This window comes from Hemicordylus capensis, chromosome 6, assembly GCF_027244095.1.
Source record: "Hemicordylus capensis ecotype Gifberg chromosome 6, rHemCap1.1.pri, whole genome shotgun sequence".
Classification (NCBI taxonomy): Eukaryota; Metazoa; Chordata; class Lepidosauria; order Squamata; family Cordylidae; genus Hemicordylus; species Hemicordylus capensis.
The window spans coordinates 169,370,511-169,392,898 of record NC_069662.1 but is presented as its reverse complement, the minus strand read 5'-3'; the positions used below and the strand labels follow the sequence as shown (position 1 = coordinate 169,392,898).

At 45.5% G+C, this 22,388-nt stretch overlaps 1 protein-coding gene across 2 annotated transcripts in view; it reads left to right on the top strand.

Moving 5' to 3' along the window:
• The window catches only part of LOC128329172 (KAT8 regulatory NSL complex subunit 1-like), a 55,463-nt gene extending 35,360 nt beyond the window's left edge, over nt 1–20,103 (top strand). The window contains exons 5-13 of one of the 2 annotated variants that reach the window (XM_053259792.1): nt 1,633–1,837; nt 3,318–3,483; nt 10,483–10,608; nt 11,590–11,756; nt 13,079–13,197; nt 14,193–14,247; nt 14,869–14,981; nt 16,398–16,623; nt 17,404–20,103. In XM_053259792.1, coding sequence (XP_053115767.1) covers nt 1,633–1,837; nt 3,318–3,483; nt 10,483–10,608; nt 11,590–11,756; nt 13,079–13,197; nt 14,193–14,247; nt 14,869–14,981; nt 16,398–16,623; nt 17,404–17,685 — 1,459 coding nt within the window. In that variant the 3' untranslated portion in view covers nt 17,686–20,103. Of the gene's footprint in view, nt 1–1,632; nt 1,838–3,317; nt 3,484–10,482; nt 10,609–11,589; nt 11,757–13,075; nt 13,198–14,192; nt 14,248–14,868; nt 14,982–16,397; nt 16,624–17,403 lie in introns of both variants that reach the window. The other variant, XM_053259791.1, reaches the window with a different exon arrangement.
• Nucleotides 20,104–22,388: the final 2,285 nt, after the last annotated feature.

Here is a 22,388-nt window from a genome sequence, read left to right as displayed (position 1 = left end):
AGGGAACAGTGCTACAGAGTTCCAGCAACTCTGTCTTTATTGTTTTTACAAGTCCATTTTTTCTTAGGAATTTGTTTATGCTTCTTTATATTTTTTACACATTCTGTTTTTTGTATAATTGTTGGTATTTCTGAGTTTTAATTTGCCCTTTTATTTCTTTCAATCTTTTTACTCCATTCTTGGGAGTCTACAAAGACACCAGCTTGCAAGGATAAAAACCTTACTCTGTATACACACTTATGCTTTTAATTAGATAGAAACGTTGCATTTTCCAGATGAGTCTTAAAAAAAAAAATAGAGGTATTTGTCAAATGTTTTAAGTGAGTTTTTAATGTTGCCTAAACAAGAGTGTGACTCTTTCCAAGCTGATAACTGTTTATCTATTATAAACCAGTAACATCTTTAGAATGAGAAATTTAGGTACTGATCATTGTAGTGGATTAAAGCTTTTGTCTCAGAGCAAGTTCATGTGAGGGAAAGAAATGCTGCATTATCCCTGCTGAGCTGCCTGGCTATGCTTCTCCTAAAACGATTCTGTGTTATGGGTAGGTTCAAAATGCTGCCACCACCACCCCTTTTGTCTACAGAAACTCTCTGAGCTTAGGGTGGGATAAGCCAGGTGGAAAAACACTCTTAATTTGGCTCTTGGACAAGCACAAAAATCTTCCATGTGCAAGCCTACACATGGTGAGAAAACATATAGCTGCTGAATGTTTGAGGAAGTGTTTGCACCAGAGCAATCACCCTTAGCCTGCCTGCTCCCCTTTCCTGAGTTAAAAAACAACTCGGAGCGAGGCTTGTAAAAAGAAAATAACTAAAAACAATTTTATTCAATTACTACAGACTGGTTCCATCTGAGGCTTCTAGCTTTCTTAAATACACTCAAAAATGCTTAGTAGGTTACAAAAATAGGTTGTCTTAATGCACGCTTAAATGTTTATTGAGCCTTTTGCAATGCCCTAGGCTAGTGTTTCTAATTTTAATTACATTTCAGGTAAACAATAATAGAACAGTATCGGGAATATGCAAAAGCACACACACCAAAGAAATATAATTTCCCTAACGCAAAGTCTGACTAAACAAACATTTCCCTAGACTAAACTTCCCTTTTGTATTAAAAATCTGTCTCTTGTCCTAAGTGGTGGAATACCTGTAAGAGAGTGACAGAGTGTCATCCTTATGCAGAGGATCAACCTTTTAAGCTAAGGAATCAGCTTTCGGGTTGTTCTAAAATGTGTTAAGCTTTGCTTGCGCTAAGACCTCTTGAAAGACATGGATGTTAGTTACAATTGTACTACTAGTTCCCTGAAAATCTAGGCATGATTTATATTTTCTCATTTTTTGAATGATAACTAACATTTGCACAAAAGTTATTTGCCACTCTTCTATCTAAAACAAGTGTCCCCCCAGAACTTTCCAACTCTGATTGATACACTATGGTCAGTGTTCCACTTTTAAAATAAATTTAAATTTAACCCTGTGAAAGTAGATAAGTAGACTGTGACACCTGAGAAATCACAGAAATTGTCAAAAAATGTGATTTGTGAGATGAGCCAAAATATAGCTTTTGAACTTTTGCATTCCCTTTTCAAAGCAATTCTGAGTATATGGATTTCTTATTTTTGGCTGCAGTTTCAACACCTGCTCAACCAGCAACAATACCCAGGATGGTGGGGGTACTGACAGGATTCTCAAGAAACCGAAGCAACTGAACAACAGCCTGCCTGCCACATCTTCGCTTGACAACAGCTGTGTTGCTGCTAGAATCCGTCCAATTTGTAGATACAGGAAGCGGAGGCTGGTGAGAGTCAATGCAGTCTCTCACCTTAGTAGAAAGGTTGGTGTGCGTTTTTATTTTCCACTGTTACTGGACGAAGCCTGTTGTAATTTTTGTGTCAGTGTCACACTTTAAGAGGCATGGTGGGTTTCCTCTGGTGAAATCTGAGTTCTAGGCTTGTAGAAGTTCCAGCAAGAATCCTGAAGTTGACCAGAATGTCAGTAGGAGGAGTGCATTCCTACTGAATATTATTTATTTATTTATTTATTACATTTATAAACCGCTCCATCCAAAGGCTCTGGGCAGTGTACAGCAAATTTAAAAAGACATAAAAACACACACCATTTAAGACACAGTGCTAAAAACTATTCAAAAACAATTTAAAACAATTTAAAACTAATTAAAATACTTAAAAAAAACAATTTACAAAACTTGGAAGGCCAGGCCAAACAAATCAGTTTTTAGGGCTCTCTTAAGGGCCAACAGCGAGCCTAAACTGCAGATATCTGCCGTGAGTGCATTTCATAGGCCTGGAGCAGCTACAAAAAAGGCTCGGTTTTGAGTCACCACCAGACGTACCAGTGGTAACTGGAAACTGACCTCTCCAGATGACCTCAATGAACTATGGGAATCATACCGAAGAAGGTGCTCTCTAAGGTAGCCCAGATCCAAGCCGTTCAGAGCTTTAAAGGTAATGACCAGCATTTTGTATTTCACTCGGAAACATATTGGCAGCCAGTGCAACTGTAAGTTCACTCCAGTTCTGCTTTTCCATGGGCTGGTATAATTTTTACAGTGGTAAACAAGTTTATTTAGATGAACTTCTCAAAGATCCTAGTGTTACTGATTTATCAAGGCACATTAGCAAAAGAGAATTGGCTGTTTAAAAATGGGAGGGCATCCTGAAAGGGCTCCCTATAAGAATGAACTGATGCCATTACTGACATTACTGAAATAGGTCATGCAATGCATATTTTCTTAGTTCAGGGCTAGCGTAGGAGCTGGTAAAAATGAGGTGTTTGCAAAGGGAAGAGCCAGGATTCTGAACAGGAGAGTTTGAAAAGGAAGCAGCAATTGTACTCTTTTAAACTCCACTCCCATTGCTGCTCTTGAACTTTCGGCACAGAGAGCTACTTGATTGTGTGTGTTTTCTGCAGCTTCACTAGTCTCATATGAAGAAGCTGGAGGCTACCTCCAGGCTCAGAGGTAGGGTACCTCTGCATACCAGTTGCAGGGTAGCAACAGCAGGAGAGAGGGCATGTCCTCACCTCTTGCCTGTGGGCTTCTCAGAGGCACCTGTTGGGCCAGTGTGTGAAACAGGATGCTGGACTAGATGGGCCTTGGGCCTGATCCAGCAGGGCTGGTCTTAGGTTCTTCTGTTTTAAGCCAGGTTTCCCACAGCTTTTTGGTGCATTTCCTGCTTGAAGTATTGGACACGAGAGTTACTTTGTTTGCAGTCATTTTTAACTTCTGTCTGAAACAGTTGATGCTTTTTAACACTGTAGGTAGGTAAGCCACTTGAATTTCCCTTTTGTTGCAGCCGCAGAAACCTCTTGCCATGAAGTGTAGTTGTGAACAGCCCAGTTCCTGCATCTTGTGTGACTGTAAGGCCTCTATCCAGACCATAGACGCAGAGACTATGTCCTTGGAGGAGCGGGTCGCTTTGCTAGATTCTGGATTCCATCCTATACTCTCCTTTTCTCACGGTGAGTAAAGTTAAAGCATTTTATTTATCTAAAACATTTGTATACCGCCCAAAATGCAAGCATCTGGGTGGTTTACAACAAAATAAGAAAAACAGATAAAAAGATTTAAAACATTACAACAATTAAAATTTGAAATATTGAAATTATTACAAACACAATTAAAACAATATCTAATTAAAAGCCTGGGTGAACAAATGCATCTTGACTGCCTTTTTAAAAGTTGTAAGAGATGGGGAGGCTCTTATTTCAGCAGGAAGTGTGTTCCAAAGCTTCAGGGCAGCAATGGAGAAGGCCTGTCCCTGAGTAGCCACCAGACGAGCCGGTGGCAACTGCCGACGGACATCTGCAGATGACCTCAATGGGCGGTGTGGTTCATAGCGAAGAAGGTGTTCTCTTAGCCAACAACATGCAGCGTTCCCATGCTGGAGCCTTGCTGGAGCGCTCCCTCTCAGAAAGCCCCCATTGTGAGGGTCAGGGCAGATCTCGAAGGAAGGAGTCAGGCTTCGACTCCAAACGGCTCCGTTCTGTATCGCCATGCAGGGAACACCATGCATACATTCTCCGGCTGTCCACAGCAGTGCTGTGGTTAATACAAAAAAACCCCACAAGAAGGCCGCCAGGAAAAACGACACATGGAGGAGGCACAAATGCCCTGCCCTGGCGACAGCCGTCTGCCTGAACAAGAGACTCCTTCTGCAAGTGGCCTGCGAGGAGCGGCCTCCCCGCCATCTGCCTTCAAAAATGGAGGAAGCCTTTCAGCCGCTCACCAGAGCCAGCTCGCCTCAGCGTTTGCAGCCTGTGCCACCATTACCAGCAGGGGGAAGTGAGGAACCAGCTTGGCCACCTTCACCTCCTCCATCCGGGCCCACATCACCTCCACCAACTGTGCCGGATTTGCCCTCACCTCACCGCACCTCTACTCCGCACCCAGTGCTATCTATTCCAGACCCGGCCGAGCAACATGAGGAGCCTGTGGGACCTAGAGCTCCCAGAAAGGAGGTTGTGAGTAAGGTCCCCTTGTAGTGTTCCCTTGAAGAGGGATTCCCAGATGGTTTTGACCACAACTCCTGGAATCCCCAGCCACAGGCCATTGCAGCTGAGGATTATGGGAATTGTAGTCAACAACATCTGGGAATCCACGTTACAGGGAACATGGTCCCCTTGCCAATCAAGTATCCGTTTCCACCAGTCATTTCCGCCTGGCTGCAGGAATTAATTATCAGGCAATGTACTACGTTGATTAAGCCACAGCTGCTTTTGCCTGCTCCAGCTCTCCCTGCAGACACTCCCCCCGCCCCATTCCTAGGGTTAATGCTCGTCTTGCCCTCTTGTCCTCTACTGCCTCAAGTCCCCATAGACAGGCTATTCTTGCAAATGAGTGGGGACATTTTCAGCCGCACTCCAGAGGCACACGTTGCAAGAAGAGAGCCAGCTCTCCGTTGTCTTCCTTATCTGAGGAGACTCCAACTCGTTAACGGCCAGTTTGTCCCCCTCCCCCCACCATTCCCCTGCCTATCCCTGATCCCTCCTCCCTACGGTCATAGGAACATAGAGAGTCAGACCATTGGTCTGTCAAGCTCAGTATTGTCTTCACAGACTGGCAGCGGCTTCTCCAAGGTGGAAGGCAGGAATCTCTCTCAGCCCTATCTTGGAGATGCTGCCAGGGAGTAAAGTTGGAACCTTCTGCTCTTCCCAGAGCGGCTCTATCCCCTAAGAGGAATATTTTCCAGTGCTTACACTTCTAGTCTCCCATTCAAAGCAAGAAGATCAGCTCTCCTCTCCATGACCTGGGTCCCTGCTGTTTCTGCCCCTGTATCACACTCTGGAGCTTTCGAGGTCTGAGACTGCTGTTTCTGATCAGGGAGCTATCATGAGTGAGAATAATACTTTCTCTGATAAGGAAGAAGGGGAACTCTCGGATGAGACTACTGCCACTCCTGTTCCTACCGCTACTTGCCTTTTTTCTTCTTTGACTTTGAGGTTCTCCTGTCGAAGGCAAAACGCGCCATCAATGACATTGCCCCTATAGACTACCCCCCAAGCCGTGCCTCCTTGATCATATAATTAGTTTCCATCTTCTACAGAACACACTGCTAGGGTTCCTTCCCCTCTCTCTTTCTCAATGTCATTATGGCTGAGTGGGCCTCTCCCACCTCCAGCAAGACTGTGGGGATCACCCCCAAGCAACATTACACCTTGCCTCAAAATGTGTGTTCTCTCATTGCTGTTCCCTTGGTGGATCCACCAGTAGCACAACTGGAATTGGATTCAGTTGTGTTTAAAGAGGGGGATGAGCAGCTTAAGACTCCCGAAAATCATAAGTGCAATCTTTTACTCTTCAAGGCCCATGCCGCCTCCACCACTGTTAAGGCCACACCCAATAATTCTGTTTTCCCCTGGGCTTCTATTCTCTGAACTTGCCCAACATGTTCCCCCTGAAAACACCAAGCTCGTCAAGGCTGCCGCCTTGCTAATTTATTAAGCCCTGATGGCTGACTCCTGCCTTGACTGCATCCAACATCCATCGAGGGCTATGGTTTCTGTGGTAGCAGTTCGCAGATCCTTATGGCTGAAGCATTGGAATGTGGATGCCAGGTCCCGGCTCAATTTAACCACCACCCTCTTTGTAGGTGCTCAGTGGTTTGGTGAGGCTTTGAACCCCAGCCTTGTGGTAACCAAGGATAAAACGCAAGCCCTACCATCAGGACATAGAGATTTTTGCAGGCCTTTCAGATTTAACACTCAGCCCTTTAGCTCTTACAGGAATTTCTCCAAGTCATCCAGAGAGGCCTGTAACACTGCCTACAAGCCTGCCTGGCACATTCAGTGCAAACAACATGGAGGAGACACCCAACCCTCCCACCAATTCTCTACATCAGGGATCCTCAACGTTGGGCCCCCAGATGTTCTTGGACTTCAACTCCCATAATCCCCAGGCCCTGTGGCCTTTGGCTGGGGATTATGGGAGTTGAAGCCCAAGAACATCTGGGGGCCCAACGTTGAGGATCTCTGCTCTACATCATCCTCCAAGCCCTCCCATCAGTAGGGGGCAGGCTTCTCCACCTTTACCCACAGTGGGAGGCTACCACTCAAGATCGCTGAGTTCACGTAACTATTGCCAATGGATACACCTTAGACTTCCCATCTCTCTCCTCTGACCACTTCATCGTATCCCCAAAGTCCAAGGATCCGAACAAACATCTTCAGATGAAACAGGCCATTCTCCACCTGATACAGATCAAGGCTGTTGAACCCATGCCATTGACAGAATTATGGCACAACATTTACTCCATTTTGTTTCTAGTACCAAAGAAGAATGGAACTTCACTTGAAGCACCTCAACTGCTTCATCTGGAAATAGAAGCTTTGTATGGAGTCCTTGCGCACGATCAAGGAGGTGAGATCTCTCCACGACTTCCTGGCATCCATTGATCTGGCCAGGGCTTAGCTACATATCCTGAACCTCCTAGAACACTGTAAATACCTCAGGTTTTGTTACAACAATCAACATTACCAATTCAGGGCTCTCCCCTTCAGCCTATCATTAGCCCCAAACGTTTTTATGAAGGTAACAGTGACCCTCATTGCACACCTGAGGCTGAGTGTTCACATCCATCATTCTTTGGACAATCAGTTGATCCAGGCCCCTTCCCTTCCCTTCCCCTGGTTCAACAGATGGTACACCGCACCCTCCTTGCTTTCAGGGACCATGGCTTTCTGGTCAACCACCAAAAAAGCCATATCTTTCTGTCTCAATCCCTTCAAGTTTTGGGCAGTATAGAAATATAATAAATAAATAATAAAATAAACATCTGGGACAGTTTTCTACATGGACCAAGCCACTGTCTCCCTGTCCCCAGAGATGCGCGAGAAATTGGCCTTTCTCATTCGACCCCTCCTAACAAAGACTTCAGTGGACCTGATGCTGTTAGCACAACTCCTGGGTTCCATGATTGCTTGCCTAGAGTGCACCCCATGGATCCCCTGGCACTCCCATCCTCTCTACTGGGGGCTACTTACATTCCAAGAGGACATCATGGCATCTGTACACAAGGAAATTCACCTTTCTCCTGCAGTTCGTCGATTTTTACATTGGTGGCTGCCATCAGCCATGCCCCGGGGGTTTCTCCTGATGGTACCAGATCATGTCCTATCATAGTCATAGATACGAGCCTCCTCCAGAGCTCATTGCTCATTGCAGCGACCAATACACACAGGGCATGTGGATGTCCCCAGAGAAGCAGCACAACATAAATTGGTTAGAGCTATGTGCAGTCTGCCTGGCCGTGCTGCAGTTCCTGCCAATCATTCAGGACATTCACATACTCATCCACATGGACAATGTTACCACAAAGTCTCAAATCAATCACCAGGCGGCACCAAGTCCCGCTCTCTCATGATGGAGTCTTACCAACTGTTTAGCTGGCGGAGATTCATCTAATATCTATCTCAATGGAGCATAGGAACATAGGAAGCTGCCATATATTGAGTCAGACCATTGGTCTATCTAGCTCAGTATTGTCTTCACAGACTGGCAGCGACTTCTCCAAGGTTGCAGGCAGGAATCTCTCTCAGCCCTATCTTGGAGAAGCCAGGGAGGGAACTTGGAACCTTTTGCTCTTCCCAGAGTGGCTTCATCCCCTGAGGGGAATATCTTGCAGTGCTCACACTTCTAGTCTCCCTTTCATATACAACCAGGGCAGACCCTGCTTAGCTGTGGGGACAAGTCTTGCTTGCTACCACAAGACCAGCTCTCCTCTCATTTTCAGGTCGTAGCCATAGCCAACTCCCAGACCGACTGGCTCAGCTGCCAAACAACCTGGCAGAGTGGTCCCTTCATCCCTCAGTGTTTTGCCAGATCACCTGCTGGTTTGGGAAACTAGATCTGGACCTCTTCTCCTCCCCTGACAAGCACCTTTGTCCCAGGTTCTTCATCCACTTTTTACAGGTCGCCTGCAACGCCCCGCCCCCTGATGGCAGTCATACGGAAACTTCTACAGAAGCTACATCTCAAAAGAGCAGAACTCATCCTCATAGCACCACACTGGCCTTGGAGACCCTGGTTCTCTGATTTGCAGAATCTGTCAGACACACCCACACCCCAGCATCTTCCTCCACTACCTTTTGACGCAGGGCCCCCTCCTTCATCCAGAGCCCCAGTGGCTCCAGCTTTGTGCCTGGAGGTTGAGTGCTCGCTCCTAGCTCATAAGGGCTACTCCAAGGCGGTCCAAAATACCATCCTGGCTACTGGACACCCTTCCATTAACTGCATATTCCAGCCCTCTTGGGTGGCCTTTTCTTGATGGTCCCACAGGAAAATCAGTCCTCTCTCTGCAGGTGTTCCAGAGGTTCTCGCTTTCCTCTAATCTGGATTGGATCTTGACCTATATCCCAGTAGTGTCAGGCACACAGTAGAAATCCTCTAGGTCTGTAAAACTTGGGCCCTTCTGCAAATGTTTGACTACCATCATTCTTGACGATTGGCCACTGTGGCTGGGGATGATGGGAGTTGTAGTCCAAAAACATCTGGAGGGCTGAGGTTGTACAGCCCTGCTCTAGGGCCTATTATCCAGGTAGCTCTTAAAGTGCAAAAGTGCATCAAATGAGCAGAATACAACAGAAGAGTGCAGTGAAGGAGTAAATGGTTTCTTAGACTCGCTTCTGGAACAAGGCAATAGGGGTGTGCACGGAACCGCAGAGCTGCGGTCCGGCACTGTGGGGTGGGTTCCTTTAAGGGCGGGGAGGGTTTACTTACCCCCCCGCCACTTGCCCCCGTCCAGCGCGCGTATTTAATGTAATAATTGGGGCAGCAGGATACTTCCCTGCTGCCCCTTGTCCCTCTGCAATGCCGCCAGCTTTGACTCACAGTTTTGAAAATAAATTACTGCTGCCCAGTGCCAATAATGAAGTTGAAGAAGAAGCCGGCCTCCACTTCGGCGCCTCTCCACCCGGCGGCTCCCCCAGGAGCCGCCGCCGCCTCCCAGCAGCCACTGAGAGCGGCTCTGCCATGGAGGACGTGCCGCGGCAACCCTCACTTCCGGCTACCATGCGACTTTCCCCCACATACAGAGTGGCTGCATTCTGCCACTCTGTATGTGGGGGAAAGTCGCATGGTAGCCGGAAGTGAGGGTTGCCGCGGCGCGTCCTCCATGGCAGAGCCGCTCTCAGTGGCTGCTGGGAGGCGGCGGCGGCTCCTGGGGGAGCCGCTGGGCGGAGAGGCGCCGAGGTGGAGGCCGGCTTCTTCTTCAACTTCATTATTGGCACTGGGCAGCAGTAATTTATTTTCAAAACTGTGAGTCAAAGCTGGCGGCATTGCAGAGGGACAAGGGGCAGCAGGGAAGTATCCTGCTGCCCCAATTATTACATTAAATACGCGCGCTGGACGGGGGCAAGTGGCGGGGGGGTAAGTAAATCCTCCCCGCCCTTAAAGGAACCCCCCCACCCGGACCCGGACCAGCCAGATCCGAACCGGTCTGGAAAGTCCGGAGGCCTTTACAATGGCTTACAGACCGGTTCGGACACACCCCTACAAGGCAAACAGACAAAACTGAGTTCTGCCAAAGACAGTAATGAAGGGAAGTTAAAGTCTGGGTCTTTGGCTTGAAGATTTCCAGAAAAACCAGTGTCTCCCCAGTCCCAACACTGAGCCCAGTGGTGGCTGAAAGTCAAAGCCCAAGAATCAGACCATTCTGGGAAGCTGCCCTTTCTTGCCTCTTTGTGGCCTCACAGGCTAGGCTTGCTGTCTCACCCATATCCTTATGTGCCAAAGATTCCAGGGACTCATCATGATCACTCTTGATGTTGGAGACCAGGTTCATATTTAATTCAGCCCTAGTCTCTCTGTTCTTGTGATCACTCAACCTTAAAACTCTTCTTTCCTAAAATAAATGGACTTCCTCGTGAATGCTGTACACTAGAAATGCTGCATGTGTAAGTAGCTGTAACAAGTTCAGTTTTGCAATGTATATCTCCAAGTAACTTGTTCTCTCTTTTTAACAGGCAACCCTCTTCATCTACACTTTGAAGCCTTGCTTAGAGAGGACCACAGGCTGAACCATAAACTCAAGAACTGGGGGATGAAAGGCCTTAACAATAATATTTGTTCATCAGCTCTCTCTGCATCTGGTAAATAGATCAAATACAGAAGAAGTGTAATTTATCTCTCAGCACATTCCTTTTTCAAGGTGCCATATCCTCTTTCAGAGGAGAAAAACTACTATGGATAGGGGTGGTTCTAAATAAGGACCATTGCTTTGCTATATAGGACTAATTCAGCGTTTGGTTTCCAACAGTGGCTGGCCACATGCCACTGGAAACTTGCCAACAGAGCACAAAGGTGCTGGCTGCTCTATATTTATCCCCAGTACTTAATAATTGGATGTCTCCTGCCTCAGTTTATAGAGGTTCTGCTGAGGTCTATCAATAGATATTAGGCATGATGATAGCTACACCATGAATTTTTTGATCTTCTTTTTTTCAAAGCCATCTGAGTGGCCATCTCGGCATATTGTCACTGAATCCCATGAGCTATTTATTCATTGTGTCAAGGTGTACCGTCTTTTGTCTTGTCTGCCCTGAAACTGTCACATCAATTTAACTGGGTGACCACAAGTTCTAGTGTTATGAGGGAGGCAGAACAGAAATGTATCTCTTCATGTTCTCCATATTGCTCTTGACTTTGTATTCATTTACATTGGAGTGTTTGGGGATTTAACAGGGCACCTGCAAATTGTGCACAATAAGATTGCAAGGTAATCTAAATGCATCTGCCGTCGGCTGTTGTGGCTGGAGATGATGGGAGATGTAGTCCAACAACTTCTGGGGACTCAAGTTTGAGAACCCCAGCATATGCTATTGTTAACTGCCCAGAGATGAAAGTTTGGGGTGGTGTACAAATTAATATGGAGTGTGCTCCTGTGTGATGATTGCAGAAACTCCATTTAGGAATGTTTATATTCTTTCCAGAAATTATGACAGAGAAACTAACTCTGTCTGTGCTGAGTGGCCTGATGTTGCCAAACTGGCATCTCATCGTTGCCTGTCAGTTCTGAATAGCTCAATTTACTTAGTGACCTGGGTTCTTCTAACTGCATCTTTAATTAACAGGTTCTCTGCTGAAAGAATCTGTCAGCCACAACTTGTTCATTCCCAGCCCTCAAACCCACAAGCCTAGTCCTTTGCATCATGTGCCCTCTCTGTGTCCAGAAAGTGGTACTCCACCACCTTCCAATCAAGTTCCTGGCAATTCCATGGCGATGGGCAACTCCGTGTTGGTGAGTTGGATCACGATGAGCTGAACAACAGAGGGGAAATAATGGCCCAGTGTTCCGTAAACACTTCTTCAATTTTTCCACTGAGGAAGATGTCCTCAGGAGTGCAAAACCTCTTGATAAAGAATAAAGCCCTGCTCAGACCATGTTAAAAGAAAAAGACTGTGTACACGAGGACAGTATCCAAAGCACATCCAGACCAGTGTTCCCTCTAAGGCGTGCACGCACTCACAAGTTTTGGGATGTCCGCTCAGTTAATTTTAGATCCCGCTCAGGTTGAATCAGAAAGGCCCCACTCTGAATGCACGTGATGTGCACTTGATTCTGCCACCCAGAACAAAACTTGTTCCGCACAGAGATGAAAAAAATGAGAGGGACCACTGATCCAGAACTCTTGCACCTTGTGCAGTGCCTTCACCCTACCTCGTGTGCTCTTCACAGTTTGATATTTGCTTGAAGAGGCGAACGCCATACCCATGAAGAGCCTCCTAGTGAGTCAGTGCTGGATGTAGGACTTCCAGGTGTACTTTGGATGCTGTACACATGTACACCGTCCTTTTAAAAAAAAAGCTTGAACAGGGCTTAAAAATTGCTTCTATTCCTACAGCAAAATTTAGAGTGGAACTGAAAAGGCTTAAGCTGAATTTTTAAGTATCCTCTGCACTTCCCAATGTGACATTCTGACCTTCAAGATGTTCCAAGGTGTGGTGGGGGGCATGAAGCAGGGTAGCTAGAGCATAGCCTGCGTTCAGCAAACTGAGCATGTCCATCCTTTCCTGTTGAAATACCCTTGATATTGGGCCTCAGGCGTATTATGTTGCTGCACGACAGCTGAAATGCTCTTAGGATGCTGCCTAGATGACTTAATCTCCAGACCCACCCTGTCCTGTGCTCCATAATGACTTCATGCAGGATCAGACGTGTGTGTGATTTATGTCCCATGTTTCCATTGAGGGGCTCAAGGCAGCTAAAAATCATAATGGCACAAAGCAGTTGCAACAAATCAATACAAAGATTTATTCAGCATAAGAATCCTCATCTTCATGCAAAATTCTCAGTAATAGAAGATGCCGTTGCAGATGTAGCCATGCTAATCCATGGTTCTGTGGTGTTGCAGCTTCTCAGGTCAGCTGGACATGCCAGTGCAGTCCTCTGAGGCGTGCTGGTGGAAAGAGTTATTGGGCCTGATCCTAGACTCTGCCAGTAATAGTGGCATTTGAGACTGGGGGTTCAGTCCGTTCACCAGCTGCGGCAGTTGTGCTAGCTGATGATACGATATTGTGCTTCTGGGTTGGTTCTATTTGATTTTTGTATGGTTTCAGCAGCCTGCAAAGAAGAAGAAAGTGGAGTGTTCCTATGACATCAACAATATAGTGATCCCAATGTCTATGGCTGCAGCTACACGGGTAGAAAAGCTACAGTATAAAGAGATCTTGACGCCAAGGTGGGTGACCTTCAGCATGAAGTCTGGGGCTAGATTTAGGACTGATGCCTGGACTGATGCCAGACCTGCTGCTGAGAAGAAATCCTCTTTGAGGTTCCTTATATCAGGGCTCCTCAATATGTTCCCTTCTAAATTCCTTCTCCAGCTCTGAGGCTCATTGGTAGTTCCCTGACTGCATCATAGAGGAGAAGCAGCCATGTCCCTGGATCTGGAGAAAGTTACAATAGCAAGTCACAGAATGCAAAAAGGCTGTATTGGGGGCAAGTAGCCTTTGGATAGGGCGGAATAGAAGTATAATAATTAGTAGTGAATGTTCTCAAAGCATAACTCGACATGGGCCTTGTGTGTCCTTGGCTGTGGCCCAAACAGGCCTGTGACTCATAGAATAACTGTTCATTTTCAGCCATTGCAAACACCATTGCTTTTCAAATTGAATTTCCAACTGTGGAATAGCTTCTAAGTTTATATTTCCAAAACTTCTATTAGTTTTAATAGAAGTCACTATTACTTGTAATAGTTACTTGTGGTCCTGAATACTGTTTACTAATACACTTATGAAATATCGTTTCCTATTGCATCAGTGCTATATAAATAGCATTAGTAAAGTTGAGGTTATTGGGATCTGAGTTATTGGGATCTGAGCATTAGACATTGCCACTAGAGGTGCAGAAGTCTTGGCCATGGACGAGGGCGGGTGTGTTAGTTGCACATGGTGTGTTGATGTATTCACTCTTCCTTAATAATTCTGTAGAATTTTTGCCTCTTTTCAGCCATTGACTTTAGATGGTTCTTATGTTGATTGCATATGAGAAAACCAAGAGTGCTACAGACAAATTTTAAATAAAAGCAAAACTTGCAGAGTTCTTGGTTGGTATGCTCAGATAGGAGTCACTTGAAAGGTGCCTCCCGAGTGGTCTCAGGGTGCTGTCTTGATGAAGGGCTTGATGGAAAAGCTTGTGCAGGAATTACCCTAACTTTGAGTGATTATTCTGCAGCTGGAGAATGGTAGATCCCAAAGAGCTGGAGACCTCAGAAGAAGTGGGCTCTGAGGTAAGGAGGTGCTGGCTGCTCACAGTCTCACGCTTCATGCACCATGTATTACTTTTTGTTGACTAGGTTTGCCTGTGCAGCTCCACTGGAGTCGGGGCTCCTGCATGGTTCTCCCTTTGTATCTTGAACCAACCAAGCCTTAAAGCAAATGCAAGGGCCTTTCGGTTCACTCTTGTTTGAGTCTGCAGCTTGCATGTATTTGGAGGCCTGTGTAGCCCTGCCTTGGAGCCAAACCTTTTGCGGGAGGAAGTGTTTGCATTCTTCAATCTCAGAAATGGGCCTTCCACAGAGAGAGTTACATTTTGGGGGGAAATCGTTGGTTCCAACATTGGACCAAGCTCAGTAGTCATGTGTTGCCCTGTTGGTTTTTCTCCCTTTGTGTGCTTGCTCTTTTTTATTTTATTTTAATTTTGTATGTGTGCGTGGATCAGTACCTCAAAGGGTGGGTTGAAGAGCTGTTGCACCTTTTTAAAATCTGAGTAATCTTGCTACACTGAATTTGACTTGGGTAGCAAGATTGCTTGATGTTGTTTCCTTTGTGCCCGAAAAAATGGTGCCAGTTTGTAAACTGCTCTGTTTCACTTGGATGTCCTGATAATAGCTCTCTCTCTCTTGTCCTAGCTGGAAGACACTTCGGATGAAGTGTACTTGAATCATCACCAAAAATTTGAAGAGTTGGAACGGACCCGCTGGGATTCCTGGGCAGGAAACATTTCCCACAAGCGAGGAAACAGGTAATACTCTGGCATGGAATAGCTCTCTGTCAAAGTGACTGTGGTGGCAAATGTGTTTGTCCCATGTTTGGCTTATGGACGCAGCATAAAGAGGGAGCAAGTTAGTGAAGGCCATTAGAGACCTGCAGTTGTATGGTTTAGGAGTTTGACTTGTGTCTTGGAGACCAAGATTGAAATATTTGCTCAGCTAAGTACTCACAAGTGAGTTTTGGCTAGTTCACTCTCTCTTCCTCGAGCTGATATAGTTGAAGTAGGAGTGGATCTGTGCTTTTTCTGATAAAGGTCATAAAGTTGAGTTAAAAGTGCTTCCAAGAAACAAAGGGTGGCTTTCCCACAGGTAAGTAATTCTCACCTCATAGGGATTTATCACGGTTTTCGCCTCTGTATTTTTAGGAAGTGCAGGAGTAAAAGCAGGGGGATTTGAATTTCTGGAGGTGTAAAGAAATTGGACACATAACACCACCACAGGATTAGGAAGTGTCCTGAGGGTAGCCTAATCTCCAGACTGGAAGCCCTGTTGAGATTACTTTTGATTTTTATTGATTGAAGAGAGTGTGCTTGCACGTTGACCCTACCCCGCCCCACTCACAGCGGGTAGAACTGCTTGAAAATAAGGGGAGCTGAGGTTCTCAAGGCTCTGGGTTAGAAATCATATTCTCTTCGTAATGAAATCTCTCTCAAGTGAAGCTAGCTTGGCCAAGTTGATGTCCTGGCATATTCGGGAATGGAGCTTAGTCTTGATGCTGCAGTGAGATGCTTTCAGCCAGTTCATTAATGTGCAGTGAAGAGCCAAATGTGCTCCCAATGTGCTTCCACATATTTCTGAAGAATTTGTGTGTTGAGAATGGAGGAATTCTGGTTGTTGATCCAAGAGCCCATGATGAGTTTATTCTCCTCCTAAGCAACACCCTTTGTAACCATTGTAGTGGATGGGCATTTTTGTATATGGATCTCATTTAGCAACTTCGGGACTTTTAGATAATGGGGATTCCCAAAGAACCTCTGAACTCAGCACCACCCCTTTTCGGGGAGGAGTTCTCTAAATTGAGGATATAACTTTAACTCTGACCAAATAGACAACCACCTGAATAACTGAGTACAATTAGTATCTGGCCACTGGTGAAGGGCTGAGAAAAAAACACGGAAAAACATCAGGACATATTTTGCCTTTGGAGGTACCTTCTAGCCTAAAAGTTCTCAAGTAGCTTAATACGATTGACATGTCCCAAATCCGCATGCAAATAGACATCCATTGTAATAGTTAGAAATTGGGTCACTTATGAGGAGGGCATGAATTATGCAATGCATGTCTCTGAATTTGAACTTTAATTCAAATGTTACACTTGTTGGGACCCACCTATAGCACTTGCGTTTGCTCTATGGCTCTTTTAACTTCACTGTTTCCTTTTATTGTAGGGGCTCCAACAAGGGAGATGGAAGATGGATACCTCAGCCAGGCTCTCCAGATACAGGATCTCCTTACCTTAACCATCTCCAGTGTGTGAACTCGCTCACAGGGTCTCTCAGCCCAGAGCTTCCTAATGTTGTGCAGCCTATCCTCATGAAGGGTAAGAGCAGAGGAAGTCTGTCCTTCAGTGAAGACACAAGCTTCTCTATCCCAGAAATGGATGATGATATCCAGGTGAGGACAGCTGCTTTTATTCGGGGAACCTTCTCTCCTGTTCTGATTGGCAGTGCATAGAAGGTTTAAGTGATGAATGGGCATCAGTTGTGTTGGGGCCACTTTCTTCACTACTCACTATTGCTTGTTCACTCCTAATGGAGATGGAGCAGATTGTAGTGGTGATGCCACCATGCTGGACCTGCCCTGAAAGGCTAGAAAACACCTTGTTGTCTCTAATGCCTTTGGCTTAAACAGCTCACTAAAGCACAATTGCCAGAATCTCTCAAAAAGAGAGATTGGGAGTGATGGATGCAAATAATCCCAGCTGGCTGCTTGAGGTTTGAATGTATTGGTTCACTAGGTTAGTCCCATTTGTGTGGCATAAGGCAATATGTGCATTCCAGAAAAGTAGTGACTCTAGTTGTGTAGCAGCAAAGTGATTTAGAAGTTCAGTTCCATTTAAAGGGGCAAGGAGACATTGATCCGAACCACATGTATTTGGAATTAAGTTGCTGCTTAAGCCAGTGGGACTTGCCTCCAAATAAAAGTGCTGTTGAGCCAGTGCTTTGCTTGGCCTCTTGTTGCCCTTGACTTAGCAGAGCGACTATTTATATGGAAGGCAGTGGCACACTGCCTTGCAGTAGATCAGTTAGCCTTGCAGGTGACGGTTGGTTGCCATCATCTGCTCTGATTTGTGATCTAAAGGTGGCTCAAGTCAAGAGCACACAGTGTCTTTTCTGTCTTGAGTTAAAACCAGCCATGCTGCAACTCCTCCTTTCTGGCCTCTCTCTGTTCCAGAACATACAGCCATGGGAGCTCCGCACATTCCCCCTCTCGGACAAAGAGTATCAAGCACTTCAGAACCCACCACATGAAGCTCTTGGCAAGCAGACAAGTGCCATTCAGCAGTGGGACTCTGGCAGCAATCGGGGCTTGAGGACTAACAATATAAATTCCAGCGCTTGTAATCCCAGGGAGCCGTTCATGTCCAGTTGGCAGATGCAGTCCAGTAGCAGCAAACATCAGGAGGAGCTTGCAGGCCAGCACTGCATCACACCGCGACTCATCAACCACAGATGAGCTTTGGGGCCACGCAATAACATATGGTAGAGTTGCACCCATCCTCTCTAGATTGGTGTCACAGAGCTTGGCTGGTGAGCTGGCCTCGCAGAGCAATGGCAGCAGAAAGCACTGCTCTGCCCAAAGCGGAGGTCCAGCTGTGAACTTGGAGCTCTGGCTTCCCCAGATCGGTAAGGGCTGGACAGGCAGCAGAAGCAGAGTGCTGGGCCTCTGTAGTGAGGGAGGAGGGTGCCACACAGAATAGCCTGTTTGCAGGTTGATTCTGGACGGAAGGACTTGGGTGCCTTACGGCAAGAAGGTTAGGCGCTGCTGTGTGAGGGCAGCGACCCAGGGTAACTTGAAAAGGGAGCAGCAAAGAGGTTGGAAGATGCCACAAAGAACGAAAGCCGAGAAGTAGGGGAAGGCTAAGCCATTTCAATGTAGATGGCTGTCACTCCGATAGCACTTCTTTGAAAGGACACCAGTCAATGGAACATGTCGTCCTCTGAGGCTTTTACGCCAGTTTGGGGGCAGGAGTTCAGTCACACAAATCACAGGTTTTCCCCAGTGCCACAGATGGCAAGGAGGGATTTAACTGAGGGGTAGTTGGTGTGTGTGGACATTGAATAAATGCTTGTAGGGGAAGATAGATGTTTTGCCTACTAGATTCATATGGTTTTAATTTTAAAATGTAGTCTGAAATCACCAATTTTCTAACATTGCAGATCATGTTTTCTTGGCCTTGCAGAAATGCTACAGTTGCTGAAAATAAATGACAAATCATGAAAAAGCTTGTTTTTATATTTCTGTCAGAGAAACTGTAACTCCTTTTTGTTATATGGATATTCTAATCTCCTTGGTATTCAGAATAAAACTGGCAGGATGGATGATGTGGGCTCTTCATTGGCCATGAAAGTCTTTATAACTGCATATCAACAGTGAATCAAAGGGAAAGGGGGAAAGCTCTTGTAGGATCAGGGAGAAGCTTCCCACATGCATGTGACTTTGAGCCATCTCTCTTGGCCTGGAATAGTCCCTGCTGTATTTCAAAGTTGGAATTGCATACACTTTAAAGCATGCAAGTATCGTTGGTGTTAAAGTAGATTTCACTTGGAAGATGTTTAGCCTTGGCCATCTGTGCTCTAGCGATCTTCTTCCTCTTGAGTGACCGGCATAAGGAGCGTTGAGCTTGGATGGGGAAGAGGGGAGAGGCTGCAACACCACTCGGAGGAGGCAGCTTTCTTTTTTAGTGACACATCAAAAGGGAAAGAATCTGTAGGGATACAGAGGTAAGAGGGAAGGCAGTTCTCCCTCTTTCCCTTTTAAAATCTACTTTCAAGCAAAGCTTGGACTTTTTCCAAGAGCTCGTTTAGGAAGCCTTTATGCTGTTCGGAGGCCCTGAGCATGATTCAGATCTCAGGCAATGGCAGTGGCAAAGGAAGAGTAGTTAATAGTCCCCCAGGTGGTTCTGTTCACTTTTCAGAAGGCAATATCAGCTGAGTAAACCATGTCTTGTTCAGAAACCTGTGGACCTAAGACAAACATAGCTCACAGCACACGGACTGACTCCTTCAGCATGCCTGGCTGGAGCCCTTCAGTTGACTAGTCTCGGAGTGAAGCTAGAGAGGAATCTGGTGCTGAGGCTACAACCTTTACAGGTGGGGGATGCTCTGAGGTGCTGAATCACTTAGTATCCATTTGCTACTGGTTTCATTGCTGGAACTGCTCTACCTCCATAAGGATTGCATTTCTCTTGTGACAACTGAGATTAGTTCAGTTAACTTATTACTGGAAGGTTTGCTGGCAATTTCCAGAGGTGGCCATATTCAAGCGGGCAGTGCTGGAAGTGAAAGGAGTTTTCTCTGTTTTCCGGGACAAATACGCTGGCTAGAGTTGAATACAATGCCTTCCGTAGTGCCTTACTTGGGATCGCCATTCCCAGCAGCATGTGGAGTGAAATCGAATCTATGCTGCCATAACATGGATAAAACATTGATATTTAGAGAGTGGCAGGGGAAGGGAAGGTACAAACAACATCATTAGCAGATCAGTTAAGAGAAGCTAGAGAGTGATCTTTCAGAATGGGTTAAAAGCATTTTGGGGGGGTTGCCCTTTCTCTAAAAAAGTGACAGAAAATGATAATTATTTCCAAATCCATTCTGTCATACTTGTATGGTTTTTTACAGCTTGATCCCAGGAAAGCAAGCAGATAGTATTTGTGAGGCCACCAGTGTCTACTAATGCACATTTTGTGTGGTTCTGAATGTCGACTTTTCTGTAATGTTTACACTTTCATATTTCTAACTTGATGCGGTGGTGTTCCTGTAAAGACTTGAGTTGGAAAAGACTCATTTCTCAGTAATGATTTCAAAGCACCTTGCACAGCCTTCTATGAAATGTTTATTGCAGGAGAAAAATAAAACTAGAAACTCACAAGCACCCTGGCTAAGATGTTTTTTGTATAAACTCACACTTCTTATTTAGAACAAGCTCCTACAGGTGATCATCTTCATCTCATCACCTTTGTCACAGCTCATTAGAAACTCACATGTGCTTAAATAGAAGGGCCTGTGCCATCCAACCAGAGACTGCACAATTGCTTTGTTACATAAAGACCAAGCAGGTATGAGAGGTTCTTTCATGCAAAGATCCTCAAATGTTTTAGTGAACCTCTTCCAAGTCAAGCAGAAAGCTAACATTGATTTGAAACTTCTCAGATAAGAGTGGGGGAGGCACCCTGGCTGGTGGAATTTCCTCATTTGAGACATGGAACTACATAGGTCACTGGAAGTGTGTGTGTGTGGGGGGGGGTCATGGACAAGTAGGTGCGGTATGTGAGTGACATTCTAAGCCTTCATCCAACAGAACTGGTAAGGCAAGCAGCTTCACGTGTTGCACTGTTTTGTCACTATCTTGATTGGCTACAACTATCTTTTATTATTATTATTATTATTATTATTAATTTATTTTTTTACACATTTTATATCCCGCTCTTCCTCCAAGGAGCCCAGAGCGGTGTACTACATAACTGAGTTTTTCTTCACAGCAACCCTGTGAAGTAGGTTAATACCCACAGTGTCTCCACTGGACACCATACAGAAAACAGGCAACACTACTGGTCCTCAATTTGTTTCTTGGTCCAATGCAAGGTGCTGTCTTTTTTTAACTTTTTAAGTCTTTCATGGCCTGGGACCACATGCCTCCTACATGCTCTCACCAAATGAGCATAGCTGCTTTGTATTGTGCAGTTCCTGCTTGGATTTCTGTGGCAAGTAGCTGGAACTTGACTACTATTGCTTCAAAGCTGTGTAATGACCTTTAGGATATGGTTCAAAGCTGCACTTTTGTTATGGCTTTTCAGAGAGGCTGCAAAGCCTGTCTCTTTCCAAAGGCCTGTGGGCACTGTGTCCTTGTGCGGTTGCTGCTGATTTGTGGCTGGTTTTGTTTTGTTTTAATTGAACCAATGCAGGGATTCTCAGTCTTGGGTCCCCAGATGGAGAGTTGTAGTTCAACAACATCTGAGGGGCCATGTTTTTCAACTCTGGACTATTGTGTTTGTATGTTCTATTTGGAAACTACCTGTTAAACCTCGGAGAGATAGGATACAAAATTTTTTTTTTAATTCATTGGTAGGTCTCATTCAAATATACAGAGTTCTAAGAAAATATTTGGTTTAAAATTTATATTCTGCCTTTCTTCCCAAGAAATCCAAGGTGGTGTAGAGCAATCAGTGGGCAGCATTAGTATCAAAAAGCCAAGAGGAAAAAACAACCCCAAAACACAGAGTAGCAAAGCTTAAAACAAACAAAAACCTGATGAGTCCTTTTACTTTGCACAGAAAACACACCAAAAACCTGGCAGGGAGGTTTCTGGGCAAAGCACACACAGCAGGGAAGTCTGTAGAGTGGGAGCCACCACGGGGAAAGAAGGCCATTCCGTGTGTCTCTTAACCACACCTCAAGATGAGACTAAACATAATTATAGGGAAGCATAATTAAGTATTTGAGGGTAAATCAGGTTATAGTTTGGTTATGTCAATGCACTCTATGTGGGACTGCCCTTGAAGAGCTTCAGCTGGTCCAGAGAACTGCTGCAAGATGCACATGGACGGAAATTGCTTCATGAGTATCACACGCATCCTATGGCAGCTTCGCTGGTTACCAGTGCGCTTCTGGGCTAAAGAAGGTTGGTCTTGGCCTTCATAGCCCTACAGGGCTTGGGGCCAGGGTACCTGTCAGACGGCGTTCACTCATATTAATCTGCCAGAATACACATGACAAATATTTATATACCACTTTTCAACAAAACGTTCCCAAAGCGGTCTACATAGATATAAATAGATAAAGTGGCTCCCTGTCCCCAAAGGGCTCACAATCTTAAAAGCATAAGAGATGCCAGCAACAGCCACTGGAGGGATGCTATGCTGGGGATGGGTAGGGTCAGTTGCTCTCCCCTGCTAAATAAAGAGAATTGCCACTTTTAAAAGGTGCCTCCATGGATTCCTCCATTCAACATTTCAGACCCTGCTCATGGTCCCACCACTAACAGAGATCTGATTGGCAGAGATAGCAACAGGGCCTCTTCAGTTGTGGCCCCTTGATTTTGAAATACCCCTCCCCCCCAAACTGTTCTACCAAGCTCCATCTCTACTAAAGACACATCTTTCTAGAGAAGCATTTTAATGATTTAACTGCTGGGTTTCTTCGTTTTTAGCTTTTTATTTA